At 38.2% G+C, this 19,548-nt stretch overlaps 2 protein-coding genes across 3 annotated transcripts in view; both read right to left on the bottom strand.

The window, feature by feature from the left end:
• LOC307139892 (glutathione S-transferase P-like) overlaps nucleotides 1–19,548 on the bottom strand; it is a 729,649-nt gene that overhangs the window by 22,775 nt on the left and 687,326 nt on the right. Inside the window, exon 2 of one of the 2 annotated variants that reach the window (XM_079839038.1) lies at nucleotides 688–995. The gene's annotated coding sequence lies outside the window, so the exon portion shown is untranslated. Of the gene's footprint in view, nucleotides 1–687; nucleotides 1,065–19,548 lie in introns of those variants that run through there. The other variant, XM_079839039.1, reaches the window with a different exon arrangement.
• The window catches only part of trpc3 (transient receptor potential cation channel, subfamily C, member 3), a gene marked incomplete at its 5' end in the record, with an annotated part of 99,363 nt that continues 86,850 nt past the window's right edge, over nucleotides 7,036–19,548 (bottom strand). Inside the window, 5 exons of the mRNA XM_079839801.1 lie at nucleotides 7,036–7,303; nucleotides 10,099–10,174; nucleotides 10,315–10,398; nucleotides 13,903–14,112; nucleotides 18,284–18,479. Of these exons, the coding sequence (XP_079695927.1) occupies nucleotides 7,161–7,303; nucleotides 10,099–10,174; nucleotides 10,315–10,398; nucleotides 13,903–14,112; nucleotides 18,284–18,479 (709 nt within the window). The 3' untranslated portion in view covers nucleotides 7,036–7,160. The remainder of the gene's footprint in view (nucleotides 7,304–10,098; nucleotides 10,175–10,314; nucleotides 10,399–13,902; nucleotides 14,113–18,283; nucleotides 18,480–19,548) is intronic.

Below are 19,548 nucleotides of genomic sequence, written 5' to 3'. Positions count from 1 at the left end.
CTCGTCCTGCTCAGTTAAGACTGTCTAGTCATGGTGAATAAAGAGAAGTATAGAAAAGTTCATTTCAGCTCACACCCATGCATTCAGGCCAAGAAACATTCACACATGCACGGTTTCCTTCTTGTCACTGTCGTCTCAGCACTTGCAGAAAGCATGCTTTAGTTCACACACTGAGATCAGATAACAAAACACATTCATTTATTATTAAGTGGTTAATGTGATATTTACATGAATGAAAGTGGAGGAATTCAATAGCGTTGACTCGTATGTGTATCATTAGATGTATTTAATGTAAACAGTTCTTAGTGCTGAACTACAAATCAAACAAACCTTTCACCAAGGCTGAGCTGCTCAAAGTTCACTGGTCACAATGACAAAGAAAAGCTTTCTGTGCACTGCAGAACTACACAAGATGAAGATCACACAAAAGTGAAGAAAACTGGATTTTCAGACAATGCGCCATAATGGAGGCTGGGGCTATAACCTAAATATTTAATTAGCATCACAGAAAGGGAACCGCTGTTAAACAGGGGGTATAACATGAGACTTGGTATTGAATGGTGTTTTGTAATCTGAACTTTGTGTGATGAAAAATAGAAGGTGGGGAACTTGTGTATATTTGAATGGTTGGGTGTGTCTTGCAGTATAATGTAGACAAAAAGGAGCATATGCCACAGCACAACTTACATAACAAATGTGCTGATGTCCTGTAGGATGGGTGACGCTTCCATCAAGCCTCTTTAGGACTTGCTGGTGTTGAGTGGTATGGTGGCATTATGTTACAGGATTCATTTCGACGAAAAAGTAAGCTTGTCAGAAGTGGGATTCGAACCCACGCCTCCAGAGGAGACTACGACCTGAACGTAGCGCCTTAGACCGCTCGGCCATCCTGACACATGCGCAATAAGGCAGCAGATTCAGAAAAAAACAGTCATGCAGTTTTTGCTGATATAGATTGTGAAGATTTTCACAGTTGGTTTATGTATTCACTGTTTCTATGAGACTTGTAAGTTGCAAAAGGCGCGAATACTGACGCCTGCGACTGCGAGACAGAAACGGACAACACGCGACATGTGTAAAGTCGGTTCATAATAAAAGTCCGGGAGATTATTTTAGCAGGCTTCAAAAATAAAGCATGGGATAAAGTAGCTTCGAAACGACATGGATTGTGAAAAGAGCAATTCAAATAAAATAAAATGAATTGACTTGACCCTCAATAAAGATTGTTATGAAGCTTATGGCCTGCTAAAGCATCTTAGAACAGGTGATTTCCTAAATGAAAACAGGGGACATTTCTTAGTTCAGTCGTAAAAATATTTGTAATCTTATTAATTAGCTATCTGTTCATTAACAAACGGAGAGAATACGTGTTTATACTTCTTAGTTGTTTTTTTTTTTTGTTGTGGGTTCCGTGATATTGTAACAATTATTATGATTTAATGCAATTCACCAAAAACCACACTATAAAAATAGTAGTAGGCCTAACCACATAGCAAAAAGATAAAAAAAATATTATAACAAAATTGACTTTACAAAACATTACAAAAATGAGACAGTACATTTGAGAACATATGATATGTAAAACTGTAAAAAAAATTTTTTGTAATTAATAGTTCCATTTTCACAAACTGTATTAATTACAGTTAATGTTTATGCTTTCATTCTATGTTTCTGATTGTGATTAAAGATAATTCTGATTCATGCTATGGGGTCGGTTTTGAACCCTTTCCAGGGACAGATCCAGTCAGGGAATCAGGGACAAGACACCAAATACCAGTCCCAGACGTCCCAGAAATGTTTGGGGGTGTCTGGTCACCCTATTGTCTGGTTGGAGCTAGTATGGTTTTGCTAGTCTTTCACTCTGCAGTTGAGAAGTAACGTTTGAGCTTCTGTAAGAACCAATGAGGTTCATTCTTGCGCATCAAGCAGGTTCGGTTGAGCTCTATGTATGTACGCTGATCAATATAATAACATTGTTAATAAAACATCATATCTCTGAAGTTTTTCAGGAAGCATTTGTAATGTGTAAGATACTGTTGTTTCAAATATCCCTTTATTCATCAAAACCCACCACATGCTCTTCTTCTGCTGTCCTAGTTCACCAGCATCATCCTGTGACGAGGTCAGGAGAGGAGTTATTTATAGCAACAGCCTTCTAAAACCATCTGGATGTGTTTTATCACATGAATGAAGCTATAAATACTTGTTAGTCAAGTGTGTAGTACACAATTTAAATGTTTTTGAAGTTTGCACACAGAGTGCAGATGCAATTACTGGTGTAAATTAGCTACTTTATGACTTTGTTCATGGTTCGTGTCTCTTATCTGTGCCAAATGCCTTTCAATAAATGTGATTTATCAACCATGAGAAGTAACAGCATGCAAGATGCTAATTATTACACTAACTTTGTGTTTTCAGGACAATAAGGGGATTGATGAGTCCAGCTGCAATCCTTTTGGTCTATTACTGACAACATAAAATGGTTTTAAATAATCGTATCGAATGCATGCTTCATTTCAGGATCTGATTATGCCAAAATGATATTTCAAAGCTTAAGAATGTTGTGTGGAAATGAACTGGGTTTCCTCAAATAGCACAGCTCTTTAGTCATGGGCATATGGCAACTTAGGCTTGTATTGTTAGCAGCCCCATTGCATAATATTGAAAGTCACAACTGAACCATGGGACATCATGAATAACTTCTCCAGAATGTTCTGCTGCTGCAACTCCTGAGGATCAGGCCACGATCATGTGATGCATTTAGAGAAACAGACTTTTATACAAACGTCTCAGAGGAAGACCGTATGGTGGCAAAAAATGGGGAAGCTTTTGATATCGAAAGAAAGACGTATCAGAAATAGTAGGTCATCTTCCACCTCAGGGATCGTTTTATGATAGCGGAGGACATCCCAAGTGACTGTTTACAGCTAGACATCAAAGCAGTCAGAAGAACACATGTTTATCTGTATTTTATGCAAAACTTTAATAAATGCACATATCAGAACTGGCCAAGGACCTTCAAATCCTGGTGTGTTTTCCAGATCTGACTCCAATCTGATATAAAACGGCCAATATACTCTCGCTTGTAGACCTGTGTGATGTGCTCAGGATAAATGAAACGCAACACATTTGTTCTCTTCGATAGATTTTATATAGAAAACATTAAAAATGTCAAATTTAGAGTCTCAGTGCTTGTGTATTACAGCAATATATGTCATACAGTTACATTTCTTAGGTTTCGCTCTAAAGTCATTTCATTGATAATAATATGAAAATGCATAGCTTAAATGTCTAGATAAATATATATAGACGAAAATGCAAGCAAAAACATCTGAATTGCACATTTTCACACACATGACATTTTGTTTGAGTAGCCCTGCCAGAGCAAATCTCTGATCCTACATATAAACCGCTGCAGATATACCGTGTCTATCATGAAATATACAATCTACTGTTTTTTTTTATATGGCTATACATACATAATTCATCAAGGGAGCCTTGATTTTTAAAAGAATGCAGACTTGCACTTTGTGAAATGAAATGGCGCCCTCTATGGACCAAAATGATGCTCAAAAATCCTTTACTACAGCTGAACGCATTGATTCTCAACATCCATCTTGTGTTGCTCAGCTGTTTTGTGTTTGAGTTTGGGTTTTTACACTGTACAAATAAGTGAGATGATATCAGATTACAAGCTCATTTCTGCTCAGACATCTCAAAACCAGTGAGAAAACAAACAAACAAATGACATCTTGGAACAATGCACCCACAGATGAAGATTCTCACATACAGACCAGAGGCGCCGTTAGCAATTTTGGGCCCTATGAAAGAATATGATGTTGGGCCTCCTACCGCACCAACCTAGCTATCCAAATTGTCTGCAATTTAATAATACTGACCAATTAAGCTCCGCTCGCTCAACCCAGAATGCCCCAATTGGCTGATGAAACATTGATTCAAATGAAGATACAATCTATACAAAAACGAAATTTACTTTAAAGAAAGGCTTTCTACAAAACAGAACTTAAAGACGTGGTCACAATCATGTCTGACCCACTCTATGTCTCCTTTCTCACTCATGCTGTTCACTTTTCATAATCAACATAGATTACTAACATAGATACACATAAAAAAAAAAAAACATTATAATATTTAAATATATAACGAAATACCTTTTCTTAATGGCTACAACAAGCATAGTAGCCTACAATACAGAGAAATGTTATGTCGGAGTGGGATTTCAGCAAATGTCGTTTTACTGGTGAGCGTGAGTGGTTCGTGAGTGGAGCGTTTTGCTGTATTTTGCCGGAAATGGAGAAATAAGCCATCATTTTTTTATATTTGTTACTCTTTGGTAGATTATACATCTATACCTTAAGGGGTCTATAAGTTCTATTACATTACTTCTAGTACTGTTAAAAAAAAATATCTAAAAGTGCGTGGGCCCTTACGCCCGTTTCACACATCCTCCGTCTGCAGTGCGTATGCGGTGCGTGTTGCGGTGCGTATGTGCGTGCAGTGTGAAAGCTGTAATCCGTTAACATGGGTACGGAAAAAAAATACGCACCGCATACGCACTGCAAACGGAGTATGTGTGAAACAGGCGTTAGAATCGTCCTAACTTCCCCCCTCCCCTATGGCGCCCCTGCATACAATCAAGAGACTATATGTGACCCTGGAGCACAAATCCAGTCCTGCGTCTCACGGGTATATTTGTGGCAATAGTCAACAATACATTGTATGGGTCAAAATTATAGATTTTACTTTTATGCCAAAAGATCATGTTCCAGGAAGATATTTTGTAAATGTCCTACCGTAAATATATAAAAAATGTATTATTAGTAGTAATATGCCTTGCTAAAGACTTAATTTCGACAACTTTAAAAGGCGATTTTCTCAATAGTTAGATTTTTTGGCACCCTCAGATTCCAGATTTGTCAAATAGTTTTTTCTATTCTATTCTATTCCATTCTATTCTAAATAATATTTTTCAAATATTTCAGCCAAATATTGCCCTATCCTAACAAACCATACATCAGAGGAAAGCTTATTTATTCATGATATGATGTTTTTTGATTTTTGTTAGCCTGACAAGCCTAGTCACACATCAAGATGTTGGGTCTGGGAACACACCATTGGCAGGGCTCAATCCGAGGGGCGGGATAAACGGTTGTCTTTCAGATTCCTTCTGCACGCAATAGGATAGCGCTACAACCAACCAGAGCAATGAAGAAGGTGAAGAGGAGCTAGTTGATGGATTAAACTTTCGCCGTATCCGGTCGGCAAAACTCTGAACACATCTTCCTTTCTTAAGAATGACTTCAGTGCCGTTCTTTGTTCTTTCCTTAAAGAAAAGCTTAACTCAAGTCTTCCAGAGTTGCGGCCAAAGCCGATTGGAAAGACCGCTGTTCGCCAGCTTCTTTGTTTACGAGTAGCACGCGAAACCTCCGCAACTCTGCCGTCATTATGTTAAGCCCGCCCACCAACTCTATACACGATGTGATTGGCCTGACCAGAGTTTGGTTTTCCCAGCTCGCAAGCCAACGGAGAGTTGCTAGACGCCCTGGCTGCAAATTACATTTGCTACCGCTAGGGTACGTCAAGATTTCTAGGCTAGGGTTTTGTGGTCCAGGGTCACAATTCAAATCACCATTCACGGCTCATAAATTCTCCCTGTTGAACTGCACACAAGTTAATTATCCATAAGGGCTTGATAAATGATGATGACAGAATTTTCATTTTTGGGCAAACTATTGCTTGAAATAATAATCAAACACAAATACAAATTAAAAGCCAATTAACTTCTAGACACAGCAACAACTGATGTCACTGTAACAAGAAATACTGTAATATTAATAATAATGTCAGATCATGACAACATACAGACATTTACCCTGCATAGATTTGTGCTAGAAGTCTCTCCATCTTAAACTGCCCCATTATGCTAATTTAAAGGCTCCTAATGTTGTTTTGAGTCTCCTACAACAGGTTTACATGCATCCAAGGTCAAAAACACTTTAATTCTCTCATAATATCCATCGCAGCATCAGCTGTTTTCTCTCAGTGTCTGAAACGCTTCCATCAAGGATTCAGTCTCTCTAAACCCCGCCTCTCTGAGAGCTGCTCTGCTCTGATTGGTCAGAAAGCAAGCGCTCATTATCATATCTGAATCTCAGTGATATGAACAGTAATGATGGCGAGGGTTTTACCGTCTCAATCTCAAAGTGGATTTGCTTTGGCAGCAGAAAACAGCGTCTTCTCCACATGAACAACACCAACCAAACTCTTCCAGTCTCAGACACAACTACAGTGTTTGAGGGCGGGGCAAACGAGACACTATTCAGCCAATCAAGAGCATAGGCTGGCATTATGCAAATTAGTTACAAACCTACTGACGACTCGTTTTAGTTCAGAATCACTTCTTTCTTTTGGGACACAATAATATCTGCACTTTGATCTGTGAAACTTTGCACATTCACAAACATCTGTATTACACACTGCATGGAAGGTCATATCTGAAGAAAAAAAAAAAGCATTTAAATGGGCACTTTAAAGGTTTTGGGGACACTGGACCACTAATATTTCATCTGCTTTGTAGCTTCACAATAACACTGATACAGGTTCCCAAGGAATGAATGGAGAAAGATGGGATGCAACAAATATCCCTGCCTAAAGTTGCTTGAGAAATACTGCACATTACACTTATTGAAATATTCAGAATGACTTCTATTGTATATAAAACGTATGTTTTCAGATATGTGCAATAAACACCTAAACATAAATGCACAATAAGAAAAAAAAAATTAACAGTTAAATAAACATGTTGATTTATATAAGACAGATTCACCAATATAATCCAGAATCTTTGATTATACAGTTACTCTAAGCATGATTTCAGTCAGAAACAGACATTGAGTGTCACACACACTCACTCACTGAATATTGCACTTCCAGTTATTGTTAAAATAGGTGGAGCCTAAACAGAGCTGTCAATAAAAACACACCAGGCCAATCATCATTAAAGGGTGGAGCTAGTGTTACACTCGCAGGATATGAACTAGTAACTTAAAGGTGAAGTGTATCATTTATGCCTTCGTCTCTGCATAATAAAGTGTAATACATTTAACATAAAAAATGAGTTCACCGTTGGTCTGCAGGGGTCAGTGCGGATGGACAGGTCGTGGGTTGAGTTTGTCACTGAGTTTCTGAATGAGGATTGAAAGCTCTTCTGTGGCCTGAGACTTCTCCTCCAGCAGTTCATACCGCAGGCTGGAAATATCCTGCTTGATCTCCTTCAGCTCACCTACACATTACACATAAATATGAAAATACACACACAGTGAATTCACACCAAACCGGTCAGGAGCATTTGGGGGTAAAATGTGCTTAACCTTCTGGAATTGTTTACTTTCACACTTGTGCCGCAGACCTTAATCGTATAATAGTTATAATATAGCACCATATTTAATAATAATTGTTGTTTTTTATATATTTGTTATTTTGAGGGGACATATAAATATTAATATCTTAATTATGTACCATTTATTTCTATATAAAATATTTAAAATAATTATAAAAAAACAAATTTTATACTATTTTTCAATTAATGCAGTATTTAAGTTGAAAATGGCGCAAAAGTTAAACTTAAAATCCCTTGAATGGAGGCACATTAGCACCACCTGCTGGAAAAATCATCTGTAATATCATGGTGTAGCCCTATATATAAATAGATACAGGGTATTCCCTACTGTGAACAGTGTGTTCAGACAGAATTACTTACTTTTATTAGGTTTTGCATTTGGATATATCTATTTATATAAAGTTGAGATTTTTTAATGTTGATTTGAAGTGTTAGTTTTTGCATTATGATTATGGTCAAACCAGAAGACAGAAAAACGTTTTTCGTTACCCATAATCTAATTCGAACATCAAAATTCAATACAAATTTAACAAAAATGCTTGAGCAGAACTCAATTCATCTGGTTTTGATCTGATTTCAGCCTCTTAGTTCAGTCTTCTGGCTCAACTTACAGGTAAACAGTCTCAAACTGTGTGTGTGTGTGTGTGTGTGTGTGTGTCTGTTTTGCATTCTTGACCCTCTTTAGAGCGTCATCCCTGCACAGCTGTGTGCTTTTTTCTGCATTGAGGCTGAATTGTATGGAATGCCAAGTCTGCCAAAATTAAAAATAACTAAATACATAAATACATATACAAAGAAATGTAAAAAAGCAAAAATAAATAAATATATAAATAAATATACAGAGAAAAGCAAAAAAAAAACATTATACATTTATTTCCTTATGTATGTATGGGTCAATGACAAAGGTGTTGATTCATATTGGTTTTACAGCTTTTAAGACAGCATTAATTCATTATTAAACAGGATTTCTGATTTTACCACCCAGAAAATGTCAGGTGGTGTGACCATGTATTCACTTAATATAATATACAATATACATATGAATCATTGTAGTGTCTAATATGCATATGACATGGTGAATTCCCTCTCCATTTCTCTATGTATTGCCCTTTTAGTCCAATTCATATAAACAGACACTTTTCTATGTGTTCAAACACCCAAGTTTTTATGTTTTTTATAATTTTTAATTATTTGTATACATTAAATAATGGTTTACATTCATATTTTTTACTTCATTTTGCAATTGCAGAGGGAATTGATCCTTTTACATGTAAATTTGCTGGTCGCACCACTTGACATTTTAGGTCTTTGAAACACCACAACTCAAAAAGTCAATTGAACTCCATCTTATAAAGGAAATATTGTAGATCAAATTGATATGTGACATGTATTTATAATTTTTTTTTTTTTTTAGGAAAATAATGAATACATGTCATGCCATGAATTTCTACACTATAAATTTTTTTCCACATGTATTTATTTATTCTTTTATTTATTTATACATTTATTCATTTCTATTTGTATTTATTTCCACATTTATTCATTTCTACATTTCATTATTTTTATATTTATGCATTTATACTTTTCATTATTTCTTTATTTTTACATTTATGTATTTCAACATTTCTTTGTGTGTAGGGTAATGAGGGGGGCGTGGTTTGCCTCAACGCTTCGCTCTCTCCTACTCTGAGCTCGATTGCTATGTCTGAGGTAAAACACGCCCCCCTCATTACCCTACGGACAAAGAAATGTAGAAATACATACATGTAAAAATAAAGAAATGTAGAAATACATAAATGTGGAAATAAATAAAAATAGAAATTAATAAATGTAGAAATACATTAATGTGGAAAATAGTTTTTTGCTTTTCTAAGTATATTTATTTATGTATTTATTTATTTTTAATTTTGGCAGAGTTGGCCTTCCATAGGATTTGTAGATTGTACCCCCCAAAATTGTGCCGTATTTTCATATTTCCCATTAATTTCCTATGGCCATTTAGCCTTTTCCAAATCAAGTCCATGATTGTTTTTGTGATCACATAGCAAGTATCGCAAAAGTCACAAAAGTTTCATACAATTCCGATAAAGTTACAAAAAAAAAAAAATACAGTTTCTGTCTAAAATGACTGAACAACACCAGAGGGTTAACTAGGGCTGGGAATCTTTAGGCGCCTCACATTCCCTTCCGATTCCGATGCTGGAAGTCACAATATGATTCCAAAATCCGATTTTGAATGTCCTTGTAATTCACTTTAACCTGAAGGAATTGGAAGCAAGCAGAACACGGGAGTTTCTAAAGTACACGCAGCACATCTGCAGTTCAAAACTATGCTCAGAATCGACCCAGAATCATTAGAGAGAGAATCACGATGCATCAGTGCATTGATTTTTCTTCCACCCCTAGGGTTAACCGTCATGAAAATATTGTCACGATGCCAAAAATGTCCTAAAATAAGCTTCCTTTTCAAAATAAGCTAAATTGATCTCCATTTATCCATATTATTATGAGGTGAAATATGCCCTGAACATGTTTTTGTGAGGCTCAACTTTACATAAACGTTGACTTTGAGAATTATTATAAGATCATAATTTATTTTTGGTTGGTTTAAACGTTCCCATTTATTCTGTTTTTAGCAGTGACAGAAACCCAAGAATCTCAAGTAAATCACACGTCACCTTCATTCACTTCATCGTTCTCTTTGTCCACTTGTGCTTTCAGGACGTAGCGTTTGATGAGGCGCTTCATAATTTGCTGTGTGCAGGGAAACAGACAAAAGACAGATCAGAGAATTTGATACGGGTGAAATCTGCATCATATGAGAGATAGAGAGAGATAGAGAGAGAGAGAGAGAGAGAGAGAGAGAGATAGAGAGAGAGAGAGAGAGATCTTGCCTGATAGCGTGTGGGTTGATGTAAGATGCTGTTGAAGCTGTGCGAGTCTGGCATCCTCATGCTGGCCTGGGTGAAGAGGTTCAGCTGCAAGCATTGAGAAATATTCATTGTTGATAGTGTTTCCCTCACTGGGGTTTCTACAACTGTTCAGTAGTTGATATCAAAACTAGCAAAATATCACAACTCTTGATACCACAACAAATCCTAATATGCTTCCTTTATACATTAATATCATACAATTAACAGTTATATAACTAATATAATATTAATATTAAATATCCGTTCATCCATTCCTTCTCCAAACCGCTTGTCCTGTGGGTCGCAGTGATGCTGGAGCCCTAATATTCAATATTAAAATACTAAATGAAAGCAAATCAATTCAAATAATTAAGTAAACAGCTACAACAAACAAATACATCAAAAGAAATAGAACAAAAAACAGTAGAATTAAGACACAAATGATGTTCTCGGGTATCTAACGGCCGTTTTAAGTGTTCGATAAACTAATTGATAACATTTCAGAAGCAATCAAAGGTAAAATAAAATGATCTTCTATAACTTTTGGCCACCAGGGGGCGAAACACACCTCTGAAATAACTTTCTCAGCACTGTTGTTATTCTTAACTAAAACTATGAAAAATATGTTCTGGTAATTGGAATAAAACAGAACAAAAATAAAATATAAATATCACATGAAAAAACAAACTTAAAAATAGGTACAATGTTTGGCTTAATATTGAAATAAAAAATAAAAGCAATATATATATATATATATATATATATATATATATACATAAATATATATACATAAATATATATATATATATTTATATATATATAAATATATATATATAAATATATATATATATATATAAATATATATATATATATATAAATATATAAATATATATATATATATAAATATATATATATATAAATATATATATATATAAATATATAAATATATATATATATATATATATATATATATATATATATATATATATATATATATATATATATATATATATATATATATATATATATATATATATATATATATATATATATATATATATATATATATATATATATATATATATATATATATATATATATAAATATATAAATATATATATAAATATAAATATATAAAAAAAATTATATATATATATATATATATTTTTTTTTTAGTTAGTATTTTGAATTAGCTTTTATTTTTATATTTTTAATTTTCATGTAATTTTAATTTGTAGTATTTTTTGCAATATCGTCATGGGCTTTTGACATTTTATTAGTTGCTTTTTATATTGCTATTTAGGTTTAGTTAATTTTTTTTATTTATATAGTTTCAGTTTTAGTATCTCTTATTTACTTCCAGTTATTTTTTCCAGTGCTTCGACTTCTAAAATTTGTTTAGTTTAAGACATTTTACTGCAAAAATGTTACATAATGCACCTTTAATAACAAAACAAAAAAATCTATATTTTAAGTTTTAGTTAATGATAATAACCCTGTATTCTATATTAAAGCTACATGGAAAAAAAACAAAACTAACAAACATGAACCATATCATAAAATAAACAAATTAAAATAAAAATAAAAACTGATGCCAATAAGCTAATTCTAAATAACAGTAAATAAATGATGAAGTAACGCTGTTTCTCAGTAGCTCAACAGCTCTTGCTGTGGTAGTTAAAATAAAACACATGATAGTTATAACTCAACTCATTAGAACAGCTTGAAGCCTGAGAGAACCTGACAGCCAAATGTTCCCTGATGCTCACGTCACCCATTTGACATCTGGAAACATCAGCCATGAAGGCCAGCCCCTTTCCTCCATCTCCATCCGAGGGATTAGACGAGGCCTCGGCCACAGATGAAGCACATTAATGCGTTTACCCTTGAACATGTGCTGTCGCTCTCACAGGACATCAAGTGATATTTGCCCTGAGGACGCAATGATCCTCTCTCAGCTCTTCACCAGAGAGTTTGTCCCGACCTCTTCCTTCCTGCATTGAAATGGCATCGATTCTCTCCGCAGGCTAAACAAGGACGAACTATCGGTCTTTTTTCATGGAAACTCTAAAAACTGGTTTTGCTTGGGAACTGTCGATACGTTAATGACATAGGCAGGCATTAGGTGGTCTTTATTAGACAGATAGATCATTGGGACCAAAAGAACAGCCTTACTGAGAGTGGAGGCGGATTGACAGAACATTCATCAGCCTGAGTGAATTATCTCAGAGCATCATATGTGTGTGTGTGTGTGTGTGTGTGTGTGTGTGTGTGTGTGTGTGTGTGTGTGTGTGTGTGTGTGTGTGTGTGTGTGTGTGTGAGTGTGAGTGTGAGGAGCTTCATCCTGTCAACTCTGAATGGCTACAGATTTCAAAACGAGAGAAATCATGCATCATTCAAGAGCTCACACGCACACACGCACACTCACACTCACACACACACACACACACACACACACACACACACACACACACACACACACACACACACACACACACACACACACACACACACACACACACACACACACACACACACACACACACACACACACACACACACACACACACACACACACACACACACACACACACACACACTCACTCACTCACTCACTCACTCACTCACTCACTCACTCACTCACTCACTCACTCACTCACTCACTCACTCACTCACTCACACACACACTCACACTCACACTCACACTCACATACACACACGCACAGTCGCACACTCACACTCACACTCACATACACACACACGCACACTCACACTCACACATACTCTCCCTCTCTCTCTCACACACACACACACACACACACACACTCACTCATACTCACACACACACACACACACACACACACACACACACACACACACACACACACACACACACACACACACACACACACACACACACACACACACACACACACACACACACACACACTCACTCATACTCACACACACACACACACACACACACACACGTTTGTTTTTGTGAAATGTGAGGACATTCCATAGGCGTAATGGTTTTTATACTGTACAAACCGTATTTTCTATCCCCTTACACTGCCCCTGCCCCTAAACCTACCCATCACACACACACACACACACTGCCCCTGCCCCTAAACCTACCCATCACACACACACACACACACACTGCCCCTGCCCCTAAACCTACCCATCACAGGAGACTGTGCAGTTCACTTTCTGTGAAAAAAACCTTGTTCTGTGTGATTTATAAGCATTTTGAAAAGTGAGGACATGGGGAACGTCCTCATATTTCACCCTTTTTTTGTAATACCTATGTCATTATACACATTTGTGTCCTGATATTTCACAAAAACATGCCCACACACACACACACACACACACACACACACACACACACACACACACACACACACACACACACACACAGTCACAAACACTCACACTCACTCACACACACACACTCACTCACACACACTCACTCACACACACATACTCTCTCACACACACACTCGCATGCACACACACTAACACATACACTCACACACACCCCCTTCGTCCACAGGAGACACTCACTCTGGATTTGGAGTTGTCCATGCCCAGCTCCACATCTTTCTTGAGGCGGCGGCGGCGGCAGCGGAGCAGGTTGATCAGCCTCTTGACACACAGATAGAAGGACTTTGGGCTGGGGACGATGCTGAAGGGAGGAGGGAGAGTCTTGCCATTGTCAAAATACGAGAGCCAGAGTTTAGAGCGGGCGAACTTCCACTCCACATCTGCATCATCCTGTGAGAAATAGACAGCAGATACAGAATAAAACTATTATATATAATCATAATATAAGAGAGATCAGACACGTTCATAACATGAGCGAGGCGTCGGCCCGGGGGTTTGAGCTGCTTTAGGATGTTGCATTTGGTATTTATGACCATTCTGCACAGAAATACAGTCACTTTACTGTGGTAAGATTAATAACATGCTTAAGAAGGCAAATACAAAAATTAAATAGGGGGAATTTACTTGAATTAAGCTGTCTATATAATTTTTTTTTTTTTTAGATAAAAAAAAAAAAAAAGTTATTTTAAAAAATGTATAAATTTTATAAATAAGTTTTTAATTCAACATAAATTGTTTTTTTTAAAAATCAATAAAACATTATATAAACATTTATTATTTGATAAAAAAATGTTTCATGTAAAACAAATGGCTTTTAAGTACTTAATATGAGTGTGTCAGGATGGTGGATTAGTCATGGCAACTAATCCCACAAGATTTTGTGTGTGTGTGAGTGAATGAGTGAGTGTGTGAGCGTGTGTGAGTGCGTGTGTGTGCGCGTGTGTGTGAGTGAGTGTTTGTGACTGTGTGTGAGTGCGTGTGTGTGTGTGAGTGAGTGTGAGTGAGTGTGAGTGTTTGTGACTGTGTATGTGTGTGAGCATGTGTGCGTGTGTGTGTGAGTGAGTGTGTGTGCGTGTGTGTGTGAGTGAGTGAGTGTGTGTGAGTGAGTGTGTGTGAGTGAGTGTGTGTGAGTGAGTGTGTGTGAGTGAGTGTGAGTGTTTGTGACTGTGTGTGAGTGTTTGTGACTGTGTGTGAGTGCGTGTGTGTGTGAGCGTGTGTGAGTGCGTGTGTGTGTGAGCGTGTGTGTGTGTGTGCGTGTGTGTGTGAGTGAGTGTGAGTGAGTGTGTGTGAGTGTGTGAGTGCGTGTGTGAATGAAGGAGTGTATGTGTGTGTGTGAGTGTGTGTGTGTCTGTGTATGTGAGTGCTTGTGTTAGTGTGAGTGTGTGTGTGAGTGCGTGTGTTAGTGTGTGTGTGAGTGTGAGTGTGTGTGTTAGTGTGTGTGTGAGTGCGCGTGTTAGTGTGTGTGAGTGTGTGTATTAGTGTGTGTGTGAATGAGATGTGTGTGTGAGTGTGTGTATGTGTGAGTGAGTATATATGTGTGTGTGTGTGGAGTGTGTGCATGTGTGTGAGTGTGTGAGAGCGATTGTGAGTGTGTGTGTGTGTGTGTGTGAGAGAGTTTGTGAGTGTGTGTGTGTGTGAGTGAATGAGTGAGTGAGTGTATATGTGTGTTTGTGTGTGTGTGTGTGTGTGTGTGTGTGTGTGTGAGTGTGAGTGTGTAGCTGACTAGTCAGTTTGTGAGGTTGGATTGTTTTGTTGTTTTAGCTATAATAGGTTTGTGTAAGAGCTACACTTTTGTCTAGCGAACAGATGCTTAAAGCCTCTCCTGAAATCTGAAGTGTGGGCCATTTGCACAAGTGTAATTGCCCAGCGAGAGTTGAAACCCCGTCTGCTGTCCTTCTGAAAGATTGCAGTCATTTTAACAGCAGTGTTATCAAGAGCTTCAGACAGGCAGCAGCTCCCGGAGGATTACTGCAAACTCTGAGTTCAAGCCTGATCTGATTGTAGTATATTTGGCAAAGAAGCCTTTAACTAGAATTCAAACACACTGTTCTATGATTCAATCTACCATGAAGAATCTTTAACGGAAACTTTCAATTGAACAAAAGGTTCTTCATAGTGGAAAATGATCTTCTTCACACTATGAAAAATGTGTTCTTTTAAGAATTGCTCACTGAAAAGTTCTTTGGGGAACCAAAAATGTTCAACATTAACGTCAGTGACTGACAAATTGGGATCTGACTTGAAAGCCCAATCACCTTTGAGTGGTAACAGAACAAGCCAATGGACATTGTCGAGTGAGATTTGTGCCACACACTCTAAGGAAGTGTGTGTGACTCATTCACTAATATGTATGATTTATAGAGGCTTCTGGGATTTTTATGGAGCCCACAGATCCCCTGGGGCCCTAAGCGGCCGCTTCCCTCGATTATGGGTTATGTTTGCCCGGCATTATCTATACAGTGGCAAGAAAAAGTGTGTGAACCGCTTGCAGAATCTGTGAAAATGTGAATAATTTTCACTAAATAAGAGAGATCATACAAAATGCATGTTCTTTTTTATTTAGTGCGGTCATGAATAAGATATTTTACATTAAAAATGTTCACATATAGTCCAAAAAAAATTGCTGAATGTATTAAAAGAACCCCGTTCAAAAGTTTACGGGGTTTATGAACCATTGAGTCTCAATACCGTGTGTCGTTCCCTGGATGATCCACGGCTGTGTGTGTGTGTGTGTGAGTGTGTGTCTGAGTGGGCATGTTTTTGTGACATATCAGGACACAAATGTGTATAATGACATGGGTATTACAAAAAGAGGGTGAAATATGAGGACGTTCCCCATGTCCTCACTTTTCAAAATGCTTATAAATCACACAGGATGAGTTTTTTTCACAGAAAGTGAACTGCACAGTCTCCTGTGAGAGGTAGGTTTAGGGGCAGGGGCAGTGTGTGTGTGTGTGTGTGTGTGTGTGTGTGTGTGATGGGTAGGTTTAGGGGTAGGGGCAGTGTGTGTGTGTGTGTGTGTGTGTGTGTGTGTGATGGGTAGGTTTAGGGGCAGTGTGTGTGTGTGTGTGTGTGTGTGTGTGATGGGTAGGTTTAGGGGTAGGGGCAGTGTGTGTGTGTGTGTGTGTGTGTGTGTGTGTGTGTGTGATGGGTAGGTTTAGGGGCAGGGGCAGTGTGTGTGTGTGTGATGGGTAGGTTTAGGGGTAGGGGCAGTGTGTGTGTGTGTGTGTGTGTGTGTGTGTGTGTGTGTGTGTGTGTGTGTGTGTGTGTGTGTGTGATGGGTAGGTTTAGGGGTAGGGGCAGTGTGTGTGTGTGTGTGTGTGTGTGTGTGTGTGTGTGTGTGTGTGTGTGTGTGTGTGTGTGATGGGTAGGTTTAGGGGTAGGGGCAGTGTGTGTGTGTGTGTGTGTGTGTGTGTGTGTGATGGGTAGGTTTAGGGGCAGTGTGTGTGTGTGTGTGTGTGTGTGTGTGATGGGTAGGTTTAGGGGTAGGGGCAGTGTGTGTGTGTGTGTGTGTGTGTGTGTGTGTGATGGGTAGGTTTAGGGGCAGGGGCAGTGTGTGTGTGTGTGATAGGTAGGTTTAGGGGTAGGGGCAGTGTGTGTGTGTGTGTGTGTGTGTGTGTGTGTGTGTGTGTGTGTGTGTGTGTGTGATGGGTAGGTTTAGGGGCAGGGGCAGTGTGTGTGTGTGTGTGTGATGGGTAGGTTTAGGGGTAGGGGCAGTGTGTGTGTGTGTGTGTGTGTGTGTGATGGGTAGGTTTAGGGGTAGGGGCAGTGTGTGTGTGTGTGTGTGTGTGTGTGTGTGTGTGTGTGTGTGTGTGTGTGTGTGTGTGTGTGATGGGTAGGTTTAGGGGTAGGGGCAGTATGTGTGTGTGTGTGTGTGTGTGTGTGATGGGTAGGTTTAGGGGTAGGGGCAGTGTGTGTGTGTGTGTGTGTGTGTGATGGGTAGGTTTAGGGGTAGGGGCAGTGTGTGTGTGTGTGTGTGTGTGTGATGGGCAGGTTTAGGGGTAGGGGAAGTGGGCATGTTTTTGTGAAATATCAGGACACAAATGTGTATAATGACATGGGTATGACATAGGTATTACAAAAAGAGGGTGAAATATGAGGACGTTCCCCATGTCCTCACTTTTCAAAATGCTTATAAATCATCCAGAATGAGTTTTTTTCACAGAAAGTGAACTGCACAGTCTCCTGTGAGGGTTAGGTTTAGGGGCAGGGGCAGTGTAAGGGGATAGAAAATACGGTTTGTACAGTATAAAAACCATTACGCCTATGGAATGTCCTCACATTTCACAAAAACAAACGTGTGTGTGTGTGTGTGTGTGTGTGTGTGTGTGAGTGTGTGTCGCTCCCTGGATGATCCACGGCTGTGTGTGTGAGTGTGTGTGTGTGTGTGTGTGTGTGTGTGAGTTTATTTTTAAGAATGTATTATTTTTATTTTGTTGATCTTGAGTATGATAAACTTGTTCTTAAGTTTCATTTTGTAACAAGTATCGCCATCGGTGTTGGTGATCTTGTTAATCTGAATTTATAAATCAGGTGAAAACATGAAGTGAAAATAACTCACCTCTATTTCCTGGTACGAGCTGTTTATCATGGCGATGAGCATGTTCAGCAGAACCACCACCATGGTAACGTTGTAGATCCCGTACAGCACATAGCCGATGTTCTCGATAAATTTATGATCATATTTCAGAACCACAGAGGACACTTCAGACAGCCCGAAGATGGACCAAAAGAGCGTTTTAAAACTCTCCTCAACCCTGTGAACATAGACAGGCGGGAGAAGAGTGTGTGAAGTCAGCGTGAAGCTTCCCTAACCCATTCTACATCAGACAGACACACGGCAGAGTCAAACAGGATATTTAAGATGTGCATACGTAAAAGCAAAGGTGCCAGAGAAAACCATTTTTTGGTTCACCAGTGAAAAGATCTTTTAATAACCTGGAGATCCACTAAAAATATCCTGTTCTGCAACAGAAGTTAAAGATTCTTTATGGAACCACACACACACCGATTAATACGATTTATTTTTAAAGGGTTAGTTCACCCAAAAATGAAAATTCTGTCATTAATTACTCACCCTCATGTCGTTTGACACCCGTCAGACCTCCGTTCATCTTCAGAACACAAATGAAGATATTTTAGTGTAAAGCTGATGCTGAGAAAGGCTTCAGATAGGCCTCCATTGGCATTCAGTTCATTTACACTCACAAGACCCATAAAAGGCACTTAAAATGTCGTTACAAAGTCCATCTCACCACAGTGACTCTACAATAATTTTACGATGCGACGACAATAGTTTTTGTGCGCAAAAAAAAATCAAAATTACACCTTTATCCAACTTGTTCTTGTCTTCCGTGTGTGCCTTCACGACGCATGCGTGAGAATATGACGCAGATCCGGCGTTCGGACACATGACCCAGAAGAGATTTGTTTACAAGCAGAGGAAGACGCGCGTGTCTAAGCTGTTGAATTCTACATTGATCGTGCTTTAGGTCTCGGCGTAGTTCTCAAAATGGGGCTAAAGTGTGCATTTCATGGATTCCCGAACCCCCGAACCCCGGCGCTACGTCATATTCTCTATTCATAACATGTGTCAAGAACAAGTTGGATAAAGGTGTTATTTTGATTTTTTTTTGCACACAAAAACTATTGTCGTCGCATTGTAAAATTATTGTAGAGTCACTGTGGTGAGATGGACTTTGTAACGACGTTTTAAGTGCCTTTTATGGGTCTTGTGAGTGTAAATGTACTGAATGCCAATGGAGGCCTATCTGAAGCCTTTCTCAGCCATCAGCTTTACACTAAAATATCTTCATTTGTGTCTGA

The sequence above is a fragment of the Gobio gobio genome, assembly GCF_949357685.1.
Source record: "Gobio gobio genome assembly, chromosome: 16".
Lineage (NCBI taxonomy): Eukaryota > Metazoa > Chordata > Actinopteri > Cypriniformes > Gobionidae > Gobio > Gobio gobio.
The sequence above is the reverse complement of the archived record's forward strand: the minus strand, read 5'-3'. Positions and strand labels throughout refer to the sequence as shown.